An 18,062-nucleotide genomic window follows, 5' to 3' on the forward strand; every position below is an offset into this window, starting at 1 on the left:
GAATCCACTTCTTTTACAGCCATCAAAATCTCTTTCGTCTTTTTTCCTTCCACTTCCTGCTTCTTGTACCGTATGTGTGTCTGTGTGTTTGTGTGTAAGCCTTCTTTTTTTTTCTTCTTTTTTTTTTTTTTTTATCTTGAGGCGATGGAGTAGTAGTAGTAGTAGTAGTAGTAGTAGTAGTAGTAGTAGTGGGAGAGTGCGTGGGAGAGGTTGTGACCAGCATCTGCCAAAAGATCAATAGAGACGTGGTTGGGGATGATGCTTCTTGGCCCCCGTGTGTGTGTGTGTGTGTGTGTGTGTGTGTGTGTGTGTGTGTATGTGTGTGTGTGTGTGTGTCACCCCCCGGCGAGACCCATGAGGCTGGAATTGAAAAAGTTGAGCCCTTTTTGTCAGGGGAAGGAAAATGTGCTGCGGGAAAAAACTCGAGTAGGTGAGTTGGAGGAAGAGAAAGAGAAAGGAAACGAAGAGGTAATGTGAAGAGAGAGAGAGAGAGAGAGAGAGAGAGAGAGAGAGAGAGAGAGAGAGAGAGAGAGAGACCCTCCAGCACTGTAAAGAAGGAAAGAAGGAAGGAAAGGATAGAAGCAGGCACGAAGGAGGGATGTGGTCGTGACAGGGAACAGGCAGGTAGCAATACGAGGTGGAATTGACAGGTAGCGAGGGACACGACACCTTGGAGTAGAGAAAAAGGGAGAGTGATACAGAGAAGGAGAGTCAAGTTTGTCAAGGAAGGGAAGAAGAAAGAAGGAAACAAAGGAAGAAAGGAAATACGAAAACAAATAACACATTAATAAGACTATTTAATTTATGTATTCCTTTGTTGATTGTATATGAGTGTTATAGTAATTACATGTCTTATTCATTTATTTCTCTCTCTCTCTCTCTCTCTCTCTCTCTCTCTCTCTCTCTCTCTCTCTCTCTCTCTCTCTCTCTCTCTCTCTCTCTCTCTCTCTCTCTCGTCGCAGTTCCATCTCATTATTACACGCTATTATTATTTGTAATGTTTGTTCGTGGTTATGAATAAATGTTTAAATGTTCAAAATGTTATGTCAGTATTGTTGTATGACCTCTTTTTTATCTCTCTCTTCCTCTCTTCCCCGTCAGGAGCGACCAAGGAGGTGGGCGCCGCGCTGACCCGCATCTGCCTACGTCACCGGGCCGTGGAGAACCGAGTCCGCACTCTTACCACGTAGGTCCCTCGCTGCGTTGGTCTGTCTGTCTGTCTGTCTGTCTGTCCTCTGTCGTTCAAACGGGTTGTCCTTCTTTTCCTCCCGCAGTCTCTCTCTCTCTCTCTCTCTCTCTCTCTCTCTCTCTCTCTCTCTCTCTCTCTCTCTCAGGTTTTCGCATGTTTTTTTTTTCTTTTCGCTAGATTCTCCTTATCTTCTATTTTTATTGTTTTATTTATTTTCTTTTCTCCTCATTCTCCATTATAACTCTCTCTCTCTCTCTCTCTCTCTCTCTCTCTCTCTCTCTCTCTCTCTCTCTCTCTCTCTCTCTCTCTCTCTCTCTCTCTCTCTCTCTCAGAGTTTTGTTTAATTTTGGGTAATGTAACATGCCACTCCTCCTCCTCCTCCTCTTTTTCTTTTTTTTTTTTTTGTATAATTTTGTGTAATAATGCGCCATGCCAATCTAATTAATTGCTCAAACCCCAAGTGGATAATCAGGGTTATTTAAGAGTCCTTTTTTTTCTTCTTCTTTTTCTTTCCCTTCCCTTCTCAAGAGTTAAAAAGCAAGACGGGAGCATGTTTAGAATTTCTTAACGAGAGGTGTTGCTTCCCTCTTGTGTATGTCTGAAGTAGCTTTGAAAGAAGTGTTTGGCTTGGCTGGTATTCTTTTCTGTTGTATTTTTATTTACACACAGTGGATACGTAAAATAAATACAAAAGATACTCAAGTACATAAAAACGCTTTGTTCTCTCATCAGGACTATTTTCAAAGGCCAAAAAGATAATTAGTCATGTTCTCTTTGTTTTCCTCTTGTTGATACAGAATTCTTGTTTTTAGTATGTTTTATTTTTTCCCCCTTATCATTAGCACAAAACTCGTGTAAGACAGTCACGGATCTTAGCTTGAGTAATGAGAGCACTCTTAGAAACTGACACACTACTCGTAACTTTACTCTGCTTGAAGTAGTCGAGAGTAGACACTGAAATGTTCGAGAATACGAGAAAATACGAGAGAAATGGAATGCTCTTGGAAAAATTCCGTCACACGTTGAGAAGAAAAACCCATCTACATGTATGTGTTTGTGCGTGTGTTGCAGCGCCCTGGTGGAGTGTGTGGTGCTGCCGCTTCAGGAGAGAGTGGAGGAGTGGAGACGCTCGCAGCACGCCCTGGATAAAGATCACACCAAAGGTAACACTAGGAGTACTTCCGTTTTCTTTACATGTACGCTACCTAGGAAATTATATCACATTATATCGTTAGGAAGTTAACTGATATTTTTTCTCTCGTTTTCTGTTTTTTCCTTCGTAATAGAGGGGCTTGTGATAAAAAAAAAGTGCTATTATTCAAATTATTCTCTCTCTCTCTCTCTCTCTCTCTCTCTCTCTCTCTCTCTCTCTCTCTCTCTCTCTCTCTCTCTCTCTCTCTCTCTCTCTCTCTCTCTCTCTCTCTCTGAGCACTATCATCATTAATCCCTTTCGCCCGTGGCAGAATATAAGAAGGCCCGCTCAGAAATCAAGAAGAGAGCAGAAAACGCCGCAAGACTACAGAAGAAGGCGAAGAAGGCTGGGAAGAACTCTGAACTCAACAAGGTAACACACAGTCCCGTATTCAGTAACGCTCTGCTGTCTCACCTCGATTATTTTCAAAGGCCAAAGCGGCGATTAGCAGGGTTTTCCATAGTGTTTCTCCTATTCATAATGTAGAAATTTTGCTTATGTCACTAGAGCCTTTAAAAGCTCGTGCAGCTTCAACTAGAGCCTTTTGAAGGTAGTAGTGGTGCGGTGCAGTTGTTTCGATAGTCCAAACACGCAGGAATTTTTTTTTGTACCTTTATGCTCCACCCTGCTTCCTTATGACTTCGAATTAAGCTTACCGGAACTTCAAATATATAAAAATTCAAGTGTTTTCTAGTACTATAATTCTTTGTTAGTGTTGGGTTTTGTTGTAATGGGTGACTGAGATGTGAAGATGAGAATATTTCATTGTGGGACTGCCACGTGTATATATATATATATATATATATATATATATATATATATATATATATATATATATATATATATATATATATATATATATATATATATATATATATATATATATATATATATATATATATATATATATATATATATATAGGCTTGACTGTTTCCTGCGGCTTCCTTATTTTCTTACGTTTTAGTGAGATTTTGTTTTGTGGAGTGAAGACTTGGATATTAAGGAGGAACAAAGGAAAGGATACTGAGAATTGGGATGCATTTTTTGTAGTTACAGGGCCTCAGCTACTCTCTTGTGACCTTGCCTTTGTATCTATATTTGTCAATTTTTTCTTTCCTTCTATCATACCTTCTGCGTTATTCTAGGTTACTCTGTTTGTGTGTGTGTGTGTGTGTGTGTGTGTGTGTTGGTAAGGTTAATAATACTGTGTGTGGCCTATCAGGTTCTGGAGTCGACAGTGGTGGATCTCCGGGCTCGCTTCGGGGCCCTGGAGGAGGTCGAAAGAACAGCGGTGCGCAATGCCCTGACGGAGGAGCGGGCCCGCTACTGTGCCTTCGCCCACGCCCTCACCCCTGTCCTGGTGAGCATCCCTTCTCATTCTCTTGGCCGCGACTGTATGAGGAATCCACGCTTTACTGGTTATCTGTACTTTATTGACAAGAGATCATTTTTTTATTTATTTTTATTTATTTATTATTTTCTAACAAGTGGAGGAACAGTGTAACTTGATAACAACAATGATGATGATGATAATAGCTGATAATAGTAACAATAATAATAATAATAATAATAATAATAATAATAATAATAATAATAATAATAATAATATTTGCCTTCTCTATAACACGAATAAAACTTCCCAAATATTTTTTTCTTTCATTGAAATTCAACAGTGAAGTTCAATAGTGAGCAGGCATACTTTCTTTTTCCTCATCCCATTTTCTTCCCCCTTCCTACAACTTTTCCTCTCTTGCCATCCCCTTACCATGCCATAATGCCCATCTGCCACAGGTAGAGGAGGTGGGGCTGGTGAGCGAGCTGGGCCACCTGCAGGAGGTCATGACCCAGCTGGAGAAGCACTCGGCAGACCCCCACACCCTGCCCCCAGCCAGTGAACAGGTAAGTGGAGGACCTTTACCTACTCCTCAGATGCGTTGCCGCCAGATGTGTTGTTTAGTTACCGTAAAAAAATAGATGTGTCATTCACCATTGTTTTGTTTATTAATAGTGGAAATCAGAATGGGTGAGGATGGATACATAGGGTTATTAGTGGCTGGTAATAATTATTGGGATTTTGACACCAACTTTGTTGATATGTAAGATTTTGCAGGCATCACGAGGGCCACACATCACTAACAGGCAGGTTACTTGTGCCTCAGGTTCACCACCAATTGTGAATTAATTGATTAAATGATTAAGGTGATTGGTTCAATAATTAAATACTTTGTATTCTGAACAGCTTATATGTTTTTTGAGTACAATCTTAAAAACAGCATTGCTTTTTGATGGACTTTTTTTCTCTGTTTTCCTTGCCTCTTCATGGCTGGAAGAGTTGTCACATTGGCTATCAAACACTTCAGGTGCTCCTGGACATCAAGGGCGGCGAGGCTCAGTGGTCCTGGCAGACACCACCCTCATCCCCATCCTCCCTGGGCTCCCGCAAGTCGTCCATGTGTTCCATCTCCTCCCTCAACTCCTCCTCCTCCTCCTCCACTCACTCCCCCTCACACCACACCCGCCCACGCTCAGTCAGCCAGGTTAGCCCACACTCATGACACTTACATTGAGGCTAAAGTTATCAGTGGGTTATCGCAGGTAAGGGTGTCCACTCACAAGTATGTGCTAGGACTAGAGAAAAGAAAGTTGTGATAATGTAGCACCATGGTTCAGGAATTAGATTGGCTGCTGCTGTTGGTGGTGGAGGTGAGTAGAGATGTAGTATAGATGTTGACTGTATATATCTTGTAGTGGAGCTTGATTGCTTTCCATGTACACATTATAGTAGTGTATAAATCTTTATCATTTAGTAGTGATAGTATGGTTATAGTAGTCTCTCTCTCTCTCTCTCTCTCTCTCTCTCTCTCTCTCTCTCTCTCTCTCTCTCTCTCTCTCTCTCTCTCTCTCTCTCTCTCTCTCTCTCTCTCTCTCTCTCTCTCTCTCTCTCTCTCTCTCACAGTACAGTATTTGAGTCACCAGCAGCACTCCTCCATGTGTATATATGTAGTGTTGTACTCTATATAGTACAAGTAGTGTTCTTTTTTATGGAGTAGTATCTCCTTTGTATACATTGACAGCTTTGATTTATTTATTTAGTGATAATTTTCTATAGTAGTATTGTGAAAGTCTGTAACCTGAGATGAATTTATTATTTTATTGTTCATACTTTTACTTCAGTTTCTTTTCAGATGAGTTTCTAGCATTTAACAAATCAGTTAATGCATTTTTTTATTATGAATGTTCTTCTGTTGCACAATTTTCACACAAGAAATTATCATGTTTATTGTACAAATATTATTTCAGTGTTTTGTTATGTAAAGTCTATCTTTTATTTCTGTGGCTTGTGCCTTGTGTGGTAGTAGCTTTGTATCACTGTCTTTAGGGCACGAGGCTGGTGAGTGTGTCGTCGCAGGACTCGGGCTTTACCTCCCAGGACACTCTCTGTCAACCTCCTCACACTGCTGCCCTTCAGGTACACACACAGGGACACCGCACCTGCTCCCAGGCTGAAGTGCTCTTCCTCAAGTTTTGTTTGGAGTTGTAGCAAGCATGAATAAGGTCTATAATACATAAACAACCAACAAGCTGATAATTAACTTCAACTGCAAAAGAAAAAAAGTCTTATCAGTTTTGTTGCTTGCTGTGAAAGTTGATACCAGTTCCATTATATATATATATATATATATATGTATATATATATATATATATATATATATATATATATATATATATATATATATATATATATATATATATATATATATATATATATATATATATATATATATATATATATATATATATATATATATGCATAATTGATATGACAAGACAAAGCTACAGCATAATTGTAATTACTCATTTCTCTGTTACACTAACCATTGATATGATTAGCACTAAATAATTTTGGATTATATGACTAATTTTTTCTTATTTTCACATTTACTAATATGTATATTGTCCATCTAGGAACAGCATTTGTTGAAAATGCCCCAGTTGGATCATAAATACTTAATATCGTGACTCTTCCTCCTTCAGAGAATGCTTTTTCTTACTGAATGAGAATAGATTAAAGGTATTCATCTTTCCCTGTACAATGTTTAGAAGTCTGTGGATGAAATTAAAATTAAGAAAAATCACACCCTTGAGAATAAATAAGGAATTTTTTAAAACAAATGAAAGTACATTATAATGTATTTTGAAAGTGGATGGCAAATATTTTCTTAGTTAATAGTTGATAACATGGTGTGATTTATAATTTCAGGCTTCAGGGTTGTCAGAACACTCTGGTGGGTCTGAGGGCAGCACTCCCTCCCCCGCCACCACCAATGCCACCTGGCCCAACCTGACTGACCCGGCTCTCCAGCACAAGCCGGCACCAACACTCAGTGACCGGCCACACACCATCTCTTCAGGTACCATGCACTGACCCTTGAGCATCTTTCACTCCCTGCTTAGTAGTGTGCCGTATTAACCCCAAACATGAACTATACTTTTGTCCTTTACACAGTCAGCAGCTCCTTTGTGTCAGACATTACATTGTATTATCATTATGCCATAGACAAGACTTCATAATTATCAATTGTTTTGATTGCTACTGTTAGCCAAGTATGGGATGTTAGATTTGTGTGCTCAACTTTATGTATGCAGGGATTAAATATATGCAGAGTGTGTTTAATTATGAAATACTTGTTCTCCTCCACAGCATACGAGAAGGGCAGAGACCGTCCACCACTGACTGTGTACACGTTCCAGCCTCCCGAAGGACACAGTGGCTTGGGCTCCCCTCAGGTCTGCTCTCAGCCATGCAGTCCTGTCTGTCTGGAGGTGTGTGTGGAGTGGTGTGGCCCTGGCTACCAGGGGTGTGTGTGAGGTGGTGGGGTGACAGGGTGTGACAGCTGAGTGCTTCATGCAAGGATGTGACGTCCATGAGTGCTGTGTTCAGTAAGGAGATGAAGTGTGGTGTCATGCCTCATTCTAAACATGCACTAGCTTTTTTATATATTTTCTCTAATACAAAAAATGATACAAGTTATTATGAGTAGGAAATTCATTTTCTGTAGTTTTATTGTTTACAGTTTTTCCTCTGACATGAATACCTAGACCTAAAATATTTGTGGTTTTCAAGTTTTAAGTGTGAATATGTTGTGCCACAGTGAATTAAAGAAATATTTCTTCATACTGAACAAGATTCTGTGTTATCATAGAAAAAAAAAAGTATAATAACAGGGGAAATAGGTTAGTTTTGGATTGAGAATGATACCATCACTTTTGCGCTCATTCCTTCCCTTTTACCCATTTTACTGGTTGTTTTATGTATTACTGATTTATTATCATTAACCTGACTTGTTAGTAAATCTAGTAATGTGGAGTGTTGAAAAGGCATCATTGTAAATCCATCTTTCTGGTACATTGCCTCACTAAACTTTGTTAAAGAGGCAAAAGGTGTTGGTGTGAAAAAGAAATCTTTTAAATTAATTTTATAAAAGTATCTTTAATTACCAACAACAATATCATTGTTTCTTATACATTTAAACAACAATTTCATTGTTTCTTATACATTTATGGTAAAACTCAAGGTCTTGTTGATGATCCTGCAAGGCTCATTAATATAATGAAAAATTTATATGTAGAAAATGTAGTATGATAGTACAGTATGTTACTGAACATAGCTGTGTTACTTCCAGCTTGAGAGTGGTGGCATGAGTCCCCTGATGAGCCACACGGCCACCATCTCCAGGCGCTCTTCCCGCACTTCCCTCCACCACAACCTGTCTTCATCCAGCCAAGAAAGCCTCACAGCCTCAGTGAGTGATAACACTACATTTCCTGTTTTCCTTTCAGTTAAATGTAAAATCTGAAAGAGAGAGGTAAGATGAGAATGAGAGAATTAAATCTTGCAAAGAAGTGATGTATGGACAAGAAGTGGAAGACTTCTCAGGAACATGCATCAGATAAAGATGGATAGAAAAGTTTTGTATTTTTATAATATTTTTATAGAAAAGAGAATGAATTTTACAGCTGCACATTCATATGAACCAGGAGCCAAGTATCAGAATTAATGTGTTAACATGTTAAACTGATAAATGATGAGAGACATGAATAGAGAAGTGCCTCCATGTGGACTGTTAAGATGCCCTGTGAGAGAGAGAGAGAGAGAGAGAGAAGAGAGAGAGGAGAGAGAGGAGAGAGAGAAGAGAGAGAGAGAGAGAGAGACGAGAGAGAGAGAGAGAGAGAGAGAGAGAGAGAGAGAGAGCAAAATGATTTATGCCAAGATTACAAAGTGAAAGTTAGGGCAAGTGGTAGCTTTGTTTGAGTTTCAGGGAAAAAGTATCAAAATCAGTGAATAAATAAGTAAATATGCTGTTGTATTAAGGAAAAAATACTGTAGGGTGAAGTATATCAGAATAATTGTAGTTAATATCTGAAGACATTTATGTTACTGTGAAATGTAATGGAAACATCGCACCTCAGGGCAAATCAAAGCCTCCCGTGCCAAATCGCTGTTCATCTCTGGAACGACCAATTGTGCCTGAGAAGAAGCCAGTCATTCGAAGTCACCAGCAGCAGCCGCCTCCACAGCATCCACAGCGAGGAATGCCACACTACAGCTCAAATAAACTGCCTCTGTTGCCAGACTTCAACAAGGCAGCTCCTGACATGAGTGAGTGGTGTAACAAAGTGCTAGATGAAGTGTTTTGATGTTGTTTATTTACATAACTACGTAACACACAAGACTAGCATCATGAATGGGAGTAGCCAAGATGAGATGTACAAGTGCACACTCACTCTTACAATCAAGCCCATGATCATTTCCTTACATCATACCCTCTACACCTTTCATTGCCATTGCCAGTGCAGAGAGGATCAGTCCTCATTTATAACCCTGTGCAAGGATTGGTTGCACAGCACTATCCTGGTTCCCCCATAACAGAGTTGGTTCAGATTTAGATGTTATATATATCAGTTACTCTTTTTCCATCCTTTTTACACAACCCCACCCACCATTGTCACACTCCCTGTTTCATTTCGGTACTGAACTCTCTTCCAACACTAAAGTTGTCCTTTGCACTTTTTATGTGTTATTGGCTTTTATCTAAATCCTAAGACATAAGGAACCCTTGCCTCTGCCAAATACTTTTTACACACCTGTCTCACAGCAAACATCTGACCCTTTTATTTCATTTTAATCCATACAAGCATTTTCCTGCAATAAGTTTTATAATAACATACATACTACATATATCTCAGTGTTAAAATCTGTAATTCTGTTTATATTTTTGTAATTTCCTGGAAATTGCTGTAGAAATGACTAGCTCATGGTGTGTCTTCCTCATTCAGTTGTGCCTCAGCCAGTGTACAGCAACATGGCAGAAATATGTGGCAGTGTTGGCAGTGGAAGCTACATGCAACTTAGCAGTGGCAGTGAGGCTGTAGAGCCTGAACGACCCAGTGGTCCTCTGGCTGCAGGAAACAAGGGGCCCGTGTCTACGCCGTCGCCTGAGTCAAAAGCTTCATCAGAGGGTAAGGAGCAGAGTGTGTGTGTGCGTGTGTGTACAGTGCATGGCAGAATGGTGATACAACTTGTTTTAGTGCATGTTGACTATTTACTTTTTTTAAAGATTATTTTACTCCTGTTTGTGAAAGTTTTTAGTTTTGATGAAATATTTATCAACTTATCTAGGCATCCGGTTTCCACATTACATTTTTCTGTTAATTAATTAATAGTGTCTGATTGATAAGAACAAGACTGCAGGATTCAAGTAAATAATCTTTATAGTCTTAGCTATACACTAGTCATCTCAGAACATGTCTTTTTTTTTTTCTCTCTCTTCCCTTATTAATCAGCATAATCACTCCATAGATAAGAAAATAAGGGAGTCTGAAGTCTGTTTTCTCCACATTCTTTTCATCAGTATTAGAATACGAAATACTTGTACAAATATACAGCAGATATTTAACTGACTTATAATGCATGCAACTTCTCATCAGTCAGTGAATAATGTGATGGATTTATTTTAGGAAATGTTGCTTCACCATTTTGTAAGAAGAAGAAAACAGTGTAAATCCTCCCTCATTTTTTTGCTCTGCAGTTATGCTTCATCCAGGGAAGAGATCCCCAAAACATATGAGCTCAAGATTCCCCCACTCCCCACACACACACACACACACACACACACACACACACACACACACACACACACACACACACACACACACACACACACACACACACACACACACACACACACACACACACACACACACACACACACACACACACACACACACACACACACACACACACACACACACACACACACACACACACACACACACACACACATCTGTAAGTTTGTAAGCATATTAATCTATATAGTGTATGAAGCTACTATTAATTACTTGTAATAATATTATATGTATAGATTGAATGTATGTTTTACTGCACAAATCATTACCACAAGCAAGACACGAGATGGTAGATAGGCTTGCTTAACCTGAGCTTTTTAGTCAAATACCAGTTAGGTAATTGATGTGCAGCATCAACACCTGTTGGAAACCTCACTTTGTTTTGTGCAGTCACAGTATGCTTATGCACAATATTTATTTGCATTTGCTGTGCTTATTTTTTAACATTTCAGATGAATCATATTTTTTGTTTTGTTCAGTTTGCAAACAAATGTTTATTTGTAAATGTGCCTGTATTTTTTTTACTAGTGTCTCACTTATGATATGGTTTATTGTTGTCATCGCATGCCTTTTAATTGCTTGTGTTCCATCACTTCCTGACTGTAGAGTTTGATGCAAGCAAGTACTGCACACTTCGCCGCTACTCTGACTCACAACCCCTGCAGCACTATCAGCCAGGAAGAGTTGTCCTCCGCAGGCACCTCTCTCAGTCAGGTACTGGCATTGTGCTGCATCCAAACAACTACCAGTATTTCTCAAAGCAAAACATTATAAAGCCAACCTGACCACACTATATCAGCAATGAATTATATATCATGGTTCAGAACTGGTGGAAAGATTTATATATGCAAGAAAGGAGTGAAAGTAAAAGACTATTATGAGAAGCACTTGGCCTGTTCTTACTAATAGAATCATTATATAAGTATTCACAAAGATAAAGAAATGCTCTGTGAGGGTGCCCAAATTCTCTCTCTCTCTCTCTCTCTCTCTCTCTCTCTCTCTCTCTCTCTCTCTCTCTCTCTCTCTCTCTCTCTCTCTCTCTCTCTCTCTCTCTCTCTCTCTCTCTCTCTCTCTCTCTCTCTCTCTCTCTCTCTCTCTCTCTCTCTCTCTCTCTCTCTCACACAAGGGATACAAGGAATTATATAAGTAAAAGGATCTCAGTTTTAAAAGATGAATGTTTGCCCTTTGACAGAGATCAGAGAGTAGTGTAATATTTAATTTTTCATTCATGTCTTCAATAATAATTTATGAAGTATGTACATAGTGTAGATTGAATATCACAATCACATAACTGCCTTCGTCATATCCCTATACATGTGCAACAGAGATCACTGAGAATGATATTTTTTTGCCTTGCTTTTCATTGTATAATTGTATAATTGACAAATATAAAAACATTTTAGAAGTTTCACATTTACGTAGGTGATGGCTCTGCTGGATGAAAATAATGGGATGGTGAAGTTGATATTACTGAAAAGTTGCATTCTAGAAACAAGATATTTTGTAGTTTAGGAGTGTTATATTTAGGACATTGTTTTCACATGATTCCCTTCTTCAGGTGTTGGCTCAATGCCTAGTGGCACCCTGAGGAGGTCTGGCTCCCACGGCCACAAACCGCCACCACCAGTTCGGAGGACTCCTTCCATCTCCACAATCTCCACACCCACTCCATCATCGGCCGGCTCCCTCACCAACCTTAACCCATCATCATCGTGCATTAGCCTTAACAACTCGCCCACTCACCTCAATTCCTCCAGCAGCACCCTTAGCAGTAGTAGCAGTATAAATGGAAATATAAACAGTGGTGGCAGTGGAAGTCCTAGTCAGGGAAGCAGCACCAGCAGTCCCTTGCAGCGCACAGACAGCGAGTCAAGTACACCTGTTGGCTCATTAGAAAATCTTCCTCCTCCACCAGCTTTCTTGTTGGAAGATGGGGCTGAAGACACCAATCCTCCTCCAGATCCGGACCTCACCACTCCAGAAGGAATAAGGTTCATATGTGACCCTGCTGGCCCTCCAGCACCCATACAGGATAAATGTTTGCAGCAGCGTGTGATGACTGTGAGTGACACTGTGAAGACCCTCCAGGAGAGTCACCATCAGCCTTCCTCTCCTGTGACACACAGGCGTTCTCAGTCTTTAAGGTGCAACCAGCCTGCCTATAAAGCAGTCCAACTCCTGGAAGAACGCAGAGTTTCCTTGGAAGATGCCAGAGCATCTCTTATGACTACTTTAAATGCCCAACTTGCCGCTCAGATCAACCAACAACAAACCAAACAAGTACAGAAACCCTACATGGTGAGAGAAGGAAGCCAGTCTCCCCGCATGAGTCGGTCTCGACTGGGTTCAGTGCAAGAAGTCACAGAAACTTTGCATCATCCTCCAGTAAATCATCCTGTAGTACGTGAGATCAAGCAGGACTTGAGTTCTGTTAAGAAGGAACCAGAGCAAGTACTGCAGCAGCACCAGCCAGTGGTCCATCATCATCTGACTCAAACACCAACAAATTCAAATCAGGTACATGTACAGGAGTCTCAGCAAGTGCACATGATTGAGGATAAACAGAACAGTGGTACTCCTCCACAAGGCACAATATTGCATAAGGATCGTGGACATGTGGCATTTCTTGATACTTTAAACAAAAAACTGGCTCAGAGACAATCAGGTGAATCGGCACCTTCCCCTGGATCCCCAAAACTTAACTCAAGGAAAACCCAGTCTGTGGCAGCCCCAACAACACACCCAAAACCTCATCCTAATGGCAGTGCTCCTGTGGCTCTTGTGCAGCGTTCCGGGTCTGGTGCAAGTGAAAAGGCCTCAAAAGTTCGACAGTGGATTGCAAGTAAAACAATGAGTAGTGAAAAGAAAAGCACTGCAGAGGTTGCTGCTCTAAGGGAATCACTTCTTGATCAGATCAAACGTGGAAAACAGTTAAAGAAAGCCAAGTTTGTTGCTGATAGATCAGCTCCTCAAGTTTCTTGACTTAATGTGAAATGGCTTGTTAAGAAGTTTGAAAGGCTAGAGAGTCAAAGGAAAATGGAAGCTCTGAATTCTGTGTGTGCACTACCCAAGAAATCATGCTATTTAGCTTGACACATAATTATAGTGAGACATTTAAACAGTAATTGTATTTCTCTTTGACTATAGCTCAATAAAATCATAACAACTTTAATCATGCTTAAAGAATGTACTTATGTAACTTAACGTTGTAACAAATGTCTTGTCTATTTATCACCAAATTACCGTTCATTATTCATATATATATGCGGGAACTCTAATATTGGAAATAAAACTAACTGACTGTCATGTATTTTTAGTGGTGTGCTCAGGTGTTCATTAATACTGAGCAGTTCTGGAAGTGATTTAATTGATGAATATGATCTTGATTTGCATTTCATATTGCTAGCATATAAACTATGCTTTGTATTAGCTAAGGATGGTGTATATAGTTTCACATGTGGGCCACATTCCTTGGGTATGGGTTAGGCATGCATTGTAACTAAAGCTGTGAATTCTGATGTTTTCTCAGTACATACTACTCAGAAATATATATATATATATATATATATATATATATATATATATATATATATATATATATATATATATATATATATATATATATATATATATATATATATATATATATATATATACCTCTTTTCAATGTCTTGCATAATGTTACTTGATACTGTACTACTACACTTCTTTATATCTTGTTTGTGGAAAAGGATTGTGGCATCTTAGTTTAGACAGCATAGCAATGGAAAACTATTCCAAAATTTACATATTGAACAAAATATGCTAGTGCTGGATATCGAATGTTAAATGTTAGCCAGACTTAGTTTTTCCACTGAGTTAAATCAGATGCAAAATAAGTCAATGCTGAATTTTTTTTAACTAAATTATAAATACACAATTACATTTTCATTATTTTTTTGTATTGAAAACGTCAAGAAAACTTGTTTAATACTGTAGTATGTATGGGATTGAGGGTATGATACAGTTAGGGTTGGGGTACAGATTTGGGATTGAAGGCAGATACAGTTCAATAATCATATCTTGTAAAGTGGCTATATATTTGAATGCTTCCAGTTTGTTTGTGTATGGCAAGCAATATTCAGTATTCAGCAGAAGGAAAGGGTTCTGGAGTGCAATAACTGTAGCCAAGAAGTTTAAACCTAGACCTATTATCTTGATGTTTATATATATATATATATATATATATATATATATATATATATATATATATATATATATATATATATATATATATATATATATATATATATATATATATATATATATATATATATATATATATCAGCTCTTCATGAAATGTGATGACTTTATTTGGTTCTCTTGAAAAATTTAAAGGAGTTTGTATTGCTTAGAGGTAATATATTCCATTTTCATGCTGTTAATATTAAGAATCCTAAAAATAGAGCCTAAATTTAACTCTAGTCACCTTGCAGTCAAATCTAATATTGAATAGATTTTATGAATGATAATTAGGATATAAAACAGCAACTTTGCATTTGCTGTTCATGTATATATTGTATTGGTGGACATATCAGGAACAACAAATACTGATCTTGAATATTCACATCAGCAGCAGAGTTAACTATGCTTACCATAGAAATGGAATTTGGGTATTTGTAAAAAGTAAACAGATTATGCTCTTCATACAGAAGAAAAAGGATGAAGAGAACCATATCAAAGACAGATGATGTATAAAATTATTTTTTGTAATTTTCTCCAAAGCTCCATAGTTTCAATTACTATGGTTTTAGTTTATTTGGAGGTCAATCTGTATTTTGTAGTGAATCAGTCTCACATCTTGGAGTGATGGCTATGGGGAGTGTGAGCCACAGCAGTTACTGACACTTAGCTCAAGAAACTGACTTGATTTTTGATAATTTTTTATGGCACACTCATAGAAATTTAGTTTCATAGCAGTGTTACGGATAGTAATCCATTCCAATGTCAGGTGTATTAGTGCCTTCTCTCAATTGTTTATGGAAGTCAGTTGTAGAACTTGTACATTTTTCATTAATGGCATTTTTATTTCTGTTGAAAATAATACATTGAATTCTTTCTAGGAAGTTTGTAATGGCATGTAGTCTATTATAACAATAACCTGTTTTTATGTTGAAAAAATATCACTGGATCACCTTTTATATATAAAGAAATTTAAGTTTTAATATCCTGACATTTTCTGAGAATGTTATTTTTATGAAAATGGCTTTCAAACTTTTTTTTTCTATTTTCATTACAATAGATGTGAGGTTGATGCAAGTACTTCTGGAAATAGGGACAGTAAACGTGATATTTGAAATAAATATTGCCTTAGCACAGAGCACTATTGTGTTGTCCTTGTTGAAGATGTTCACTCTGCAGGAACCCATTTAATTATGCTCTGTAAATTTCAGAATGATACTTATACATCTCTATTTCATTTTGAGCATTGAACTTATTTTGTGACAATAATTAGCTTTGAAGGAAAAGCTTATGTGTTTATATATATACATATGTCTTAGGTTATAAATAATGAAGTAAAACATTATTATTATTTGCATTTTCCATCCTCATTAACATTGTTGTTACTATAGCATGCAAATCTGTGCCAAGAAAACTATTGTGTGGGGCTGTTTGTGCCATATGTGATGAGGTACTAAATGTAAGAACTGCAAGGAAACAAAGTGAAAGTCTGGGAATATTAATCAGCATGCATGAGACACTTATGATAATAATAGTAGTAGTAATAGTAGTAGTAGTAGTAGTAGTAGTAATAATAATAATAATAATTAAAATTACTGAATATATAAATAAGTAATGATAAATAAATAAGATAAACCAAAATAATTAAATAAATAAAAAAAGTATCAATATGCTGTGAAGTAAACAATTCTCTCTCTCTCTCTCTCTCTCTCTGAAAGCATTTAAAATTTCTGATCTCAAAATATGTCCTATCCTTTATAAAGTAGTAGCTACACATAAGCACCAACCTTAAAAAATGTGGAACAAAGGTGTTTTTTTTTTTTTTTTTTTTTTTTTTTTTTTTTATGTAGGAAGGACACTGGACAACGGCAACAAAAATCCAATAAAATTTGTCCACTGAAATGCCATTCCCATAAAAGGGTCAAAGCAGTGGTCAAAAATTGATGAATAAGTGTCTTGAAACCTCCCTCTTGAAGGAATTCAAGTCATAGGAAAGTGGAAATACAGAAGCAGGCAGGGAGTTCCAGAGTTTACCAGAGAAAGGGATGACTGATTGAGGATACTGGTTAACTCTTGTGTTAGAGAGGTGGACAGAATAGGGGTGAGAGAAAGAAGAAAGTCTTGTGCAGCAAGGCCGCTGTAGGAGGGGAGGCATGCAGTTAGCAAGATCAGAAGAGCAGTTAGCATGAAAATAGCGGTAGAAGACAGCTAGATATGCAACATTGCAGTGGTGAGAGAGAGGCTGAAGACAGCCAGAGGAGAGGAGTTGATGAGACGAAAAGCTTTTTTGATTCCACCCTGTCTAGAAGAGCAGTATGAGTGGAACCCCCCCAGACATGTGAAGCATACTCCATACATGGACGGATAAGGCCCTTGTACAGAGTTAGAAGCTGGGGGGTGAGAAAAACTGGCGGAGACATCTCAGAATGCCTAACTTCATAGAAGCTGTTTTAGCTAGAGATGAGATGTGAAGTTTCCAGTTCAGATCATAAGTAAAGGACAGACCGAGGATGTTCAGTGTAGAAGAGGGGGACAGTTGAGTGTCATTGAAGAAGAGGGGATAGTTGTCTGGAAGGTTGTGTCGAGTTGATAGATGGAGGAATTGAGTTTTTGAGGCACTGAACAATACCAAGTTTGCTCTGCCCCAATCAGAAATTTTAGAAAGATCAGAAGTCAAGCGTTCTGTGGCTTCCCTGCGTGAAATGTTTACCTCCTGAAGGGTTGGACGTCTATGAAAAGACGTGGAAAAGTGCAGGGTGGTATCATCAGCGTAGGATTGGATAGGACAACAAGTTTGGTTTAGAAGATCATTAATGAATAATAAGAAGAGAGTGGGTGACAGGACAGAACCCTGAGGAACACCACTGTTAATAGATTTAGGAGAAGAACAGTGACCATCTACCACAGCAGCAATAGAACGGTCAGAAAGGAAACTTGAGATGAAGTTACAAAGAGAAGGATAGAAACCGTAGGACGGTAGTTTGGAAATCAAAGCTTTGTGCCAGACTCTATCAAATGCTCTTGATATATCCAAGGCAACAGCAAAAGTTTCACCAAAATCTCTAAAAGAGGATGACCAAGACTCAGTAAGGAAAGCCAGAAGATCACCAGTAGAGCGGCCTTGACGGAACCCATACTGGCAATCAGATAGAAGGTTGTGAAGTGATAGATGTTTAAGAATCTTCCTGTTGAGGATAGATTTAAAAACTTTAGATAGGCAAGAAATTGAAGCAATAGGACGGTAGTTTGAGGGATTAGAACGGTCACCCTTT

The 18,062-nt window shown here is 38.3% G+C and overlaps 1 protein-coding gene across 4 annotated transcripts; it reads left to right on the plus strand.

Moving 5' to 3' along the window:
• Positions 1-1,028: 1,028 nt before the first annotated feature.
• Positions 1,029-16,141, plus strand: LOC135102782 (protein MTSS 2-like). 4 transcript variants are annotated; one of them, XM_064008292.1, is made up of 14 exons: positions 1,029-1,186; positions 2,261-2,352; positions 2,653-2,753; positions 3,605-3,742; positions 4,174-4,281; positions 4,743-4,919; positions 5,762-5,851; positions 6,644-6,794; positions 7,085-7,206; positions 8,067-8,186; positions 8,854-9,043; positions 9,721-9,903; positions 11,176-11,283; positions 12,128-16,141. In XM_064008292.1, exons 1-14 carry the CDS (start codon positions 1,044-1,046, stop codon positions 13,549-13,551), a joined length of 3,147 nt encoding a protein of 1,048 aa, XP_063864362.1. In that variant the 5' UTR covers positions 1,029-1,043; the 3' UTR covers positions 13,552-16,141. The 4 variants fall into 4 exon arrangements, with proteins under 4 accessions (XP_063864362.1, XP_063864370.1, XP_063864384.1 ...); XM_064008300.1 differs by having other exon boundaries at positions 7,085-7,170; XM_064008314.1 differs by lacking the exon at positions 11,176-11,283.
• The last annotated feature ends 1,921 nt before the right edge of the window (positions 16,142-18,062 follow it).

This window comes from Scylla paramamosain, chromosome 1, assembly GCF_035594125.1.
Source record: "Scylla paramamosain isolate STU-SP2022 chromosome 1, ASM3559412v1, whole genome shotgun sequence".
NCBI lineage: Eukaryota > Metazoa > Arthropoda > Malacostraca > Decapoda > Portunidae > Scylla > Scylla paramamosain.

Bases quoted from the DNA above. Each gene is read 5' to 3' on its own strand.
- LOC135102782 (XM_064008292.1), top strand. From the start codon at position 1,044: ATGTCAGTATTGTTGTATGACCTCTTTTTTATCTCTCTCTTCCTCTCT. The intron at 9,044-9,720 runs GTGAGTGGTGTA...TTCCTCATTCAG, and splicing joins CAAGGCAGCTCCTGACATGA to TTGTGCCTCAGCCAGTGTAC. The intron at 9,904-11,175 runs GTAAGGAGCAGA...TCCTGACTGTAG, and splicing joins GTCAAAAGCTTCATCAGAGG to AGTTTGATGCAAGCAAGTAC.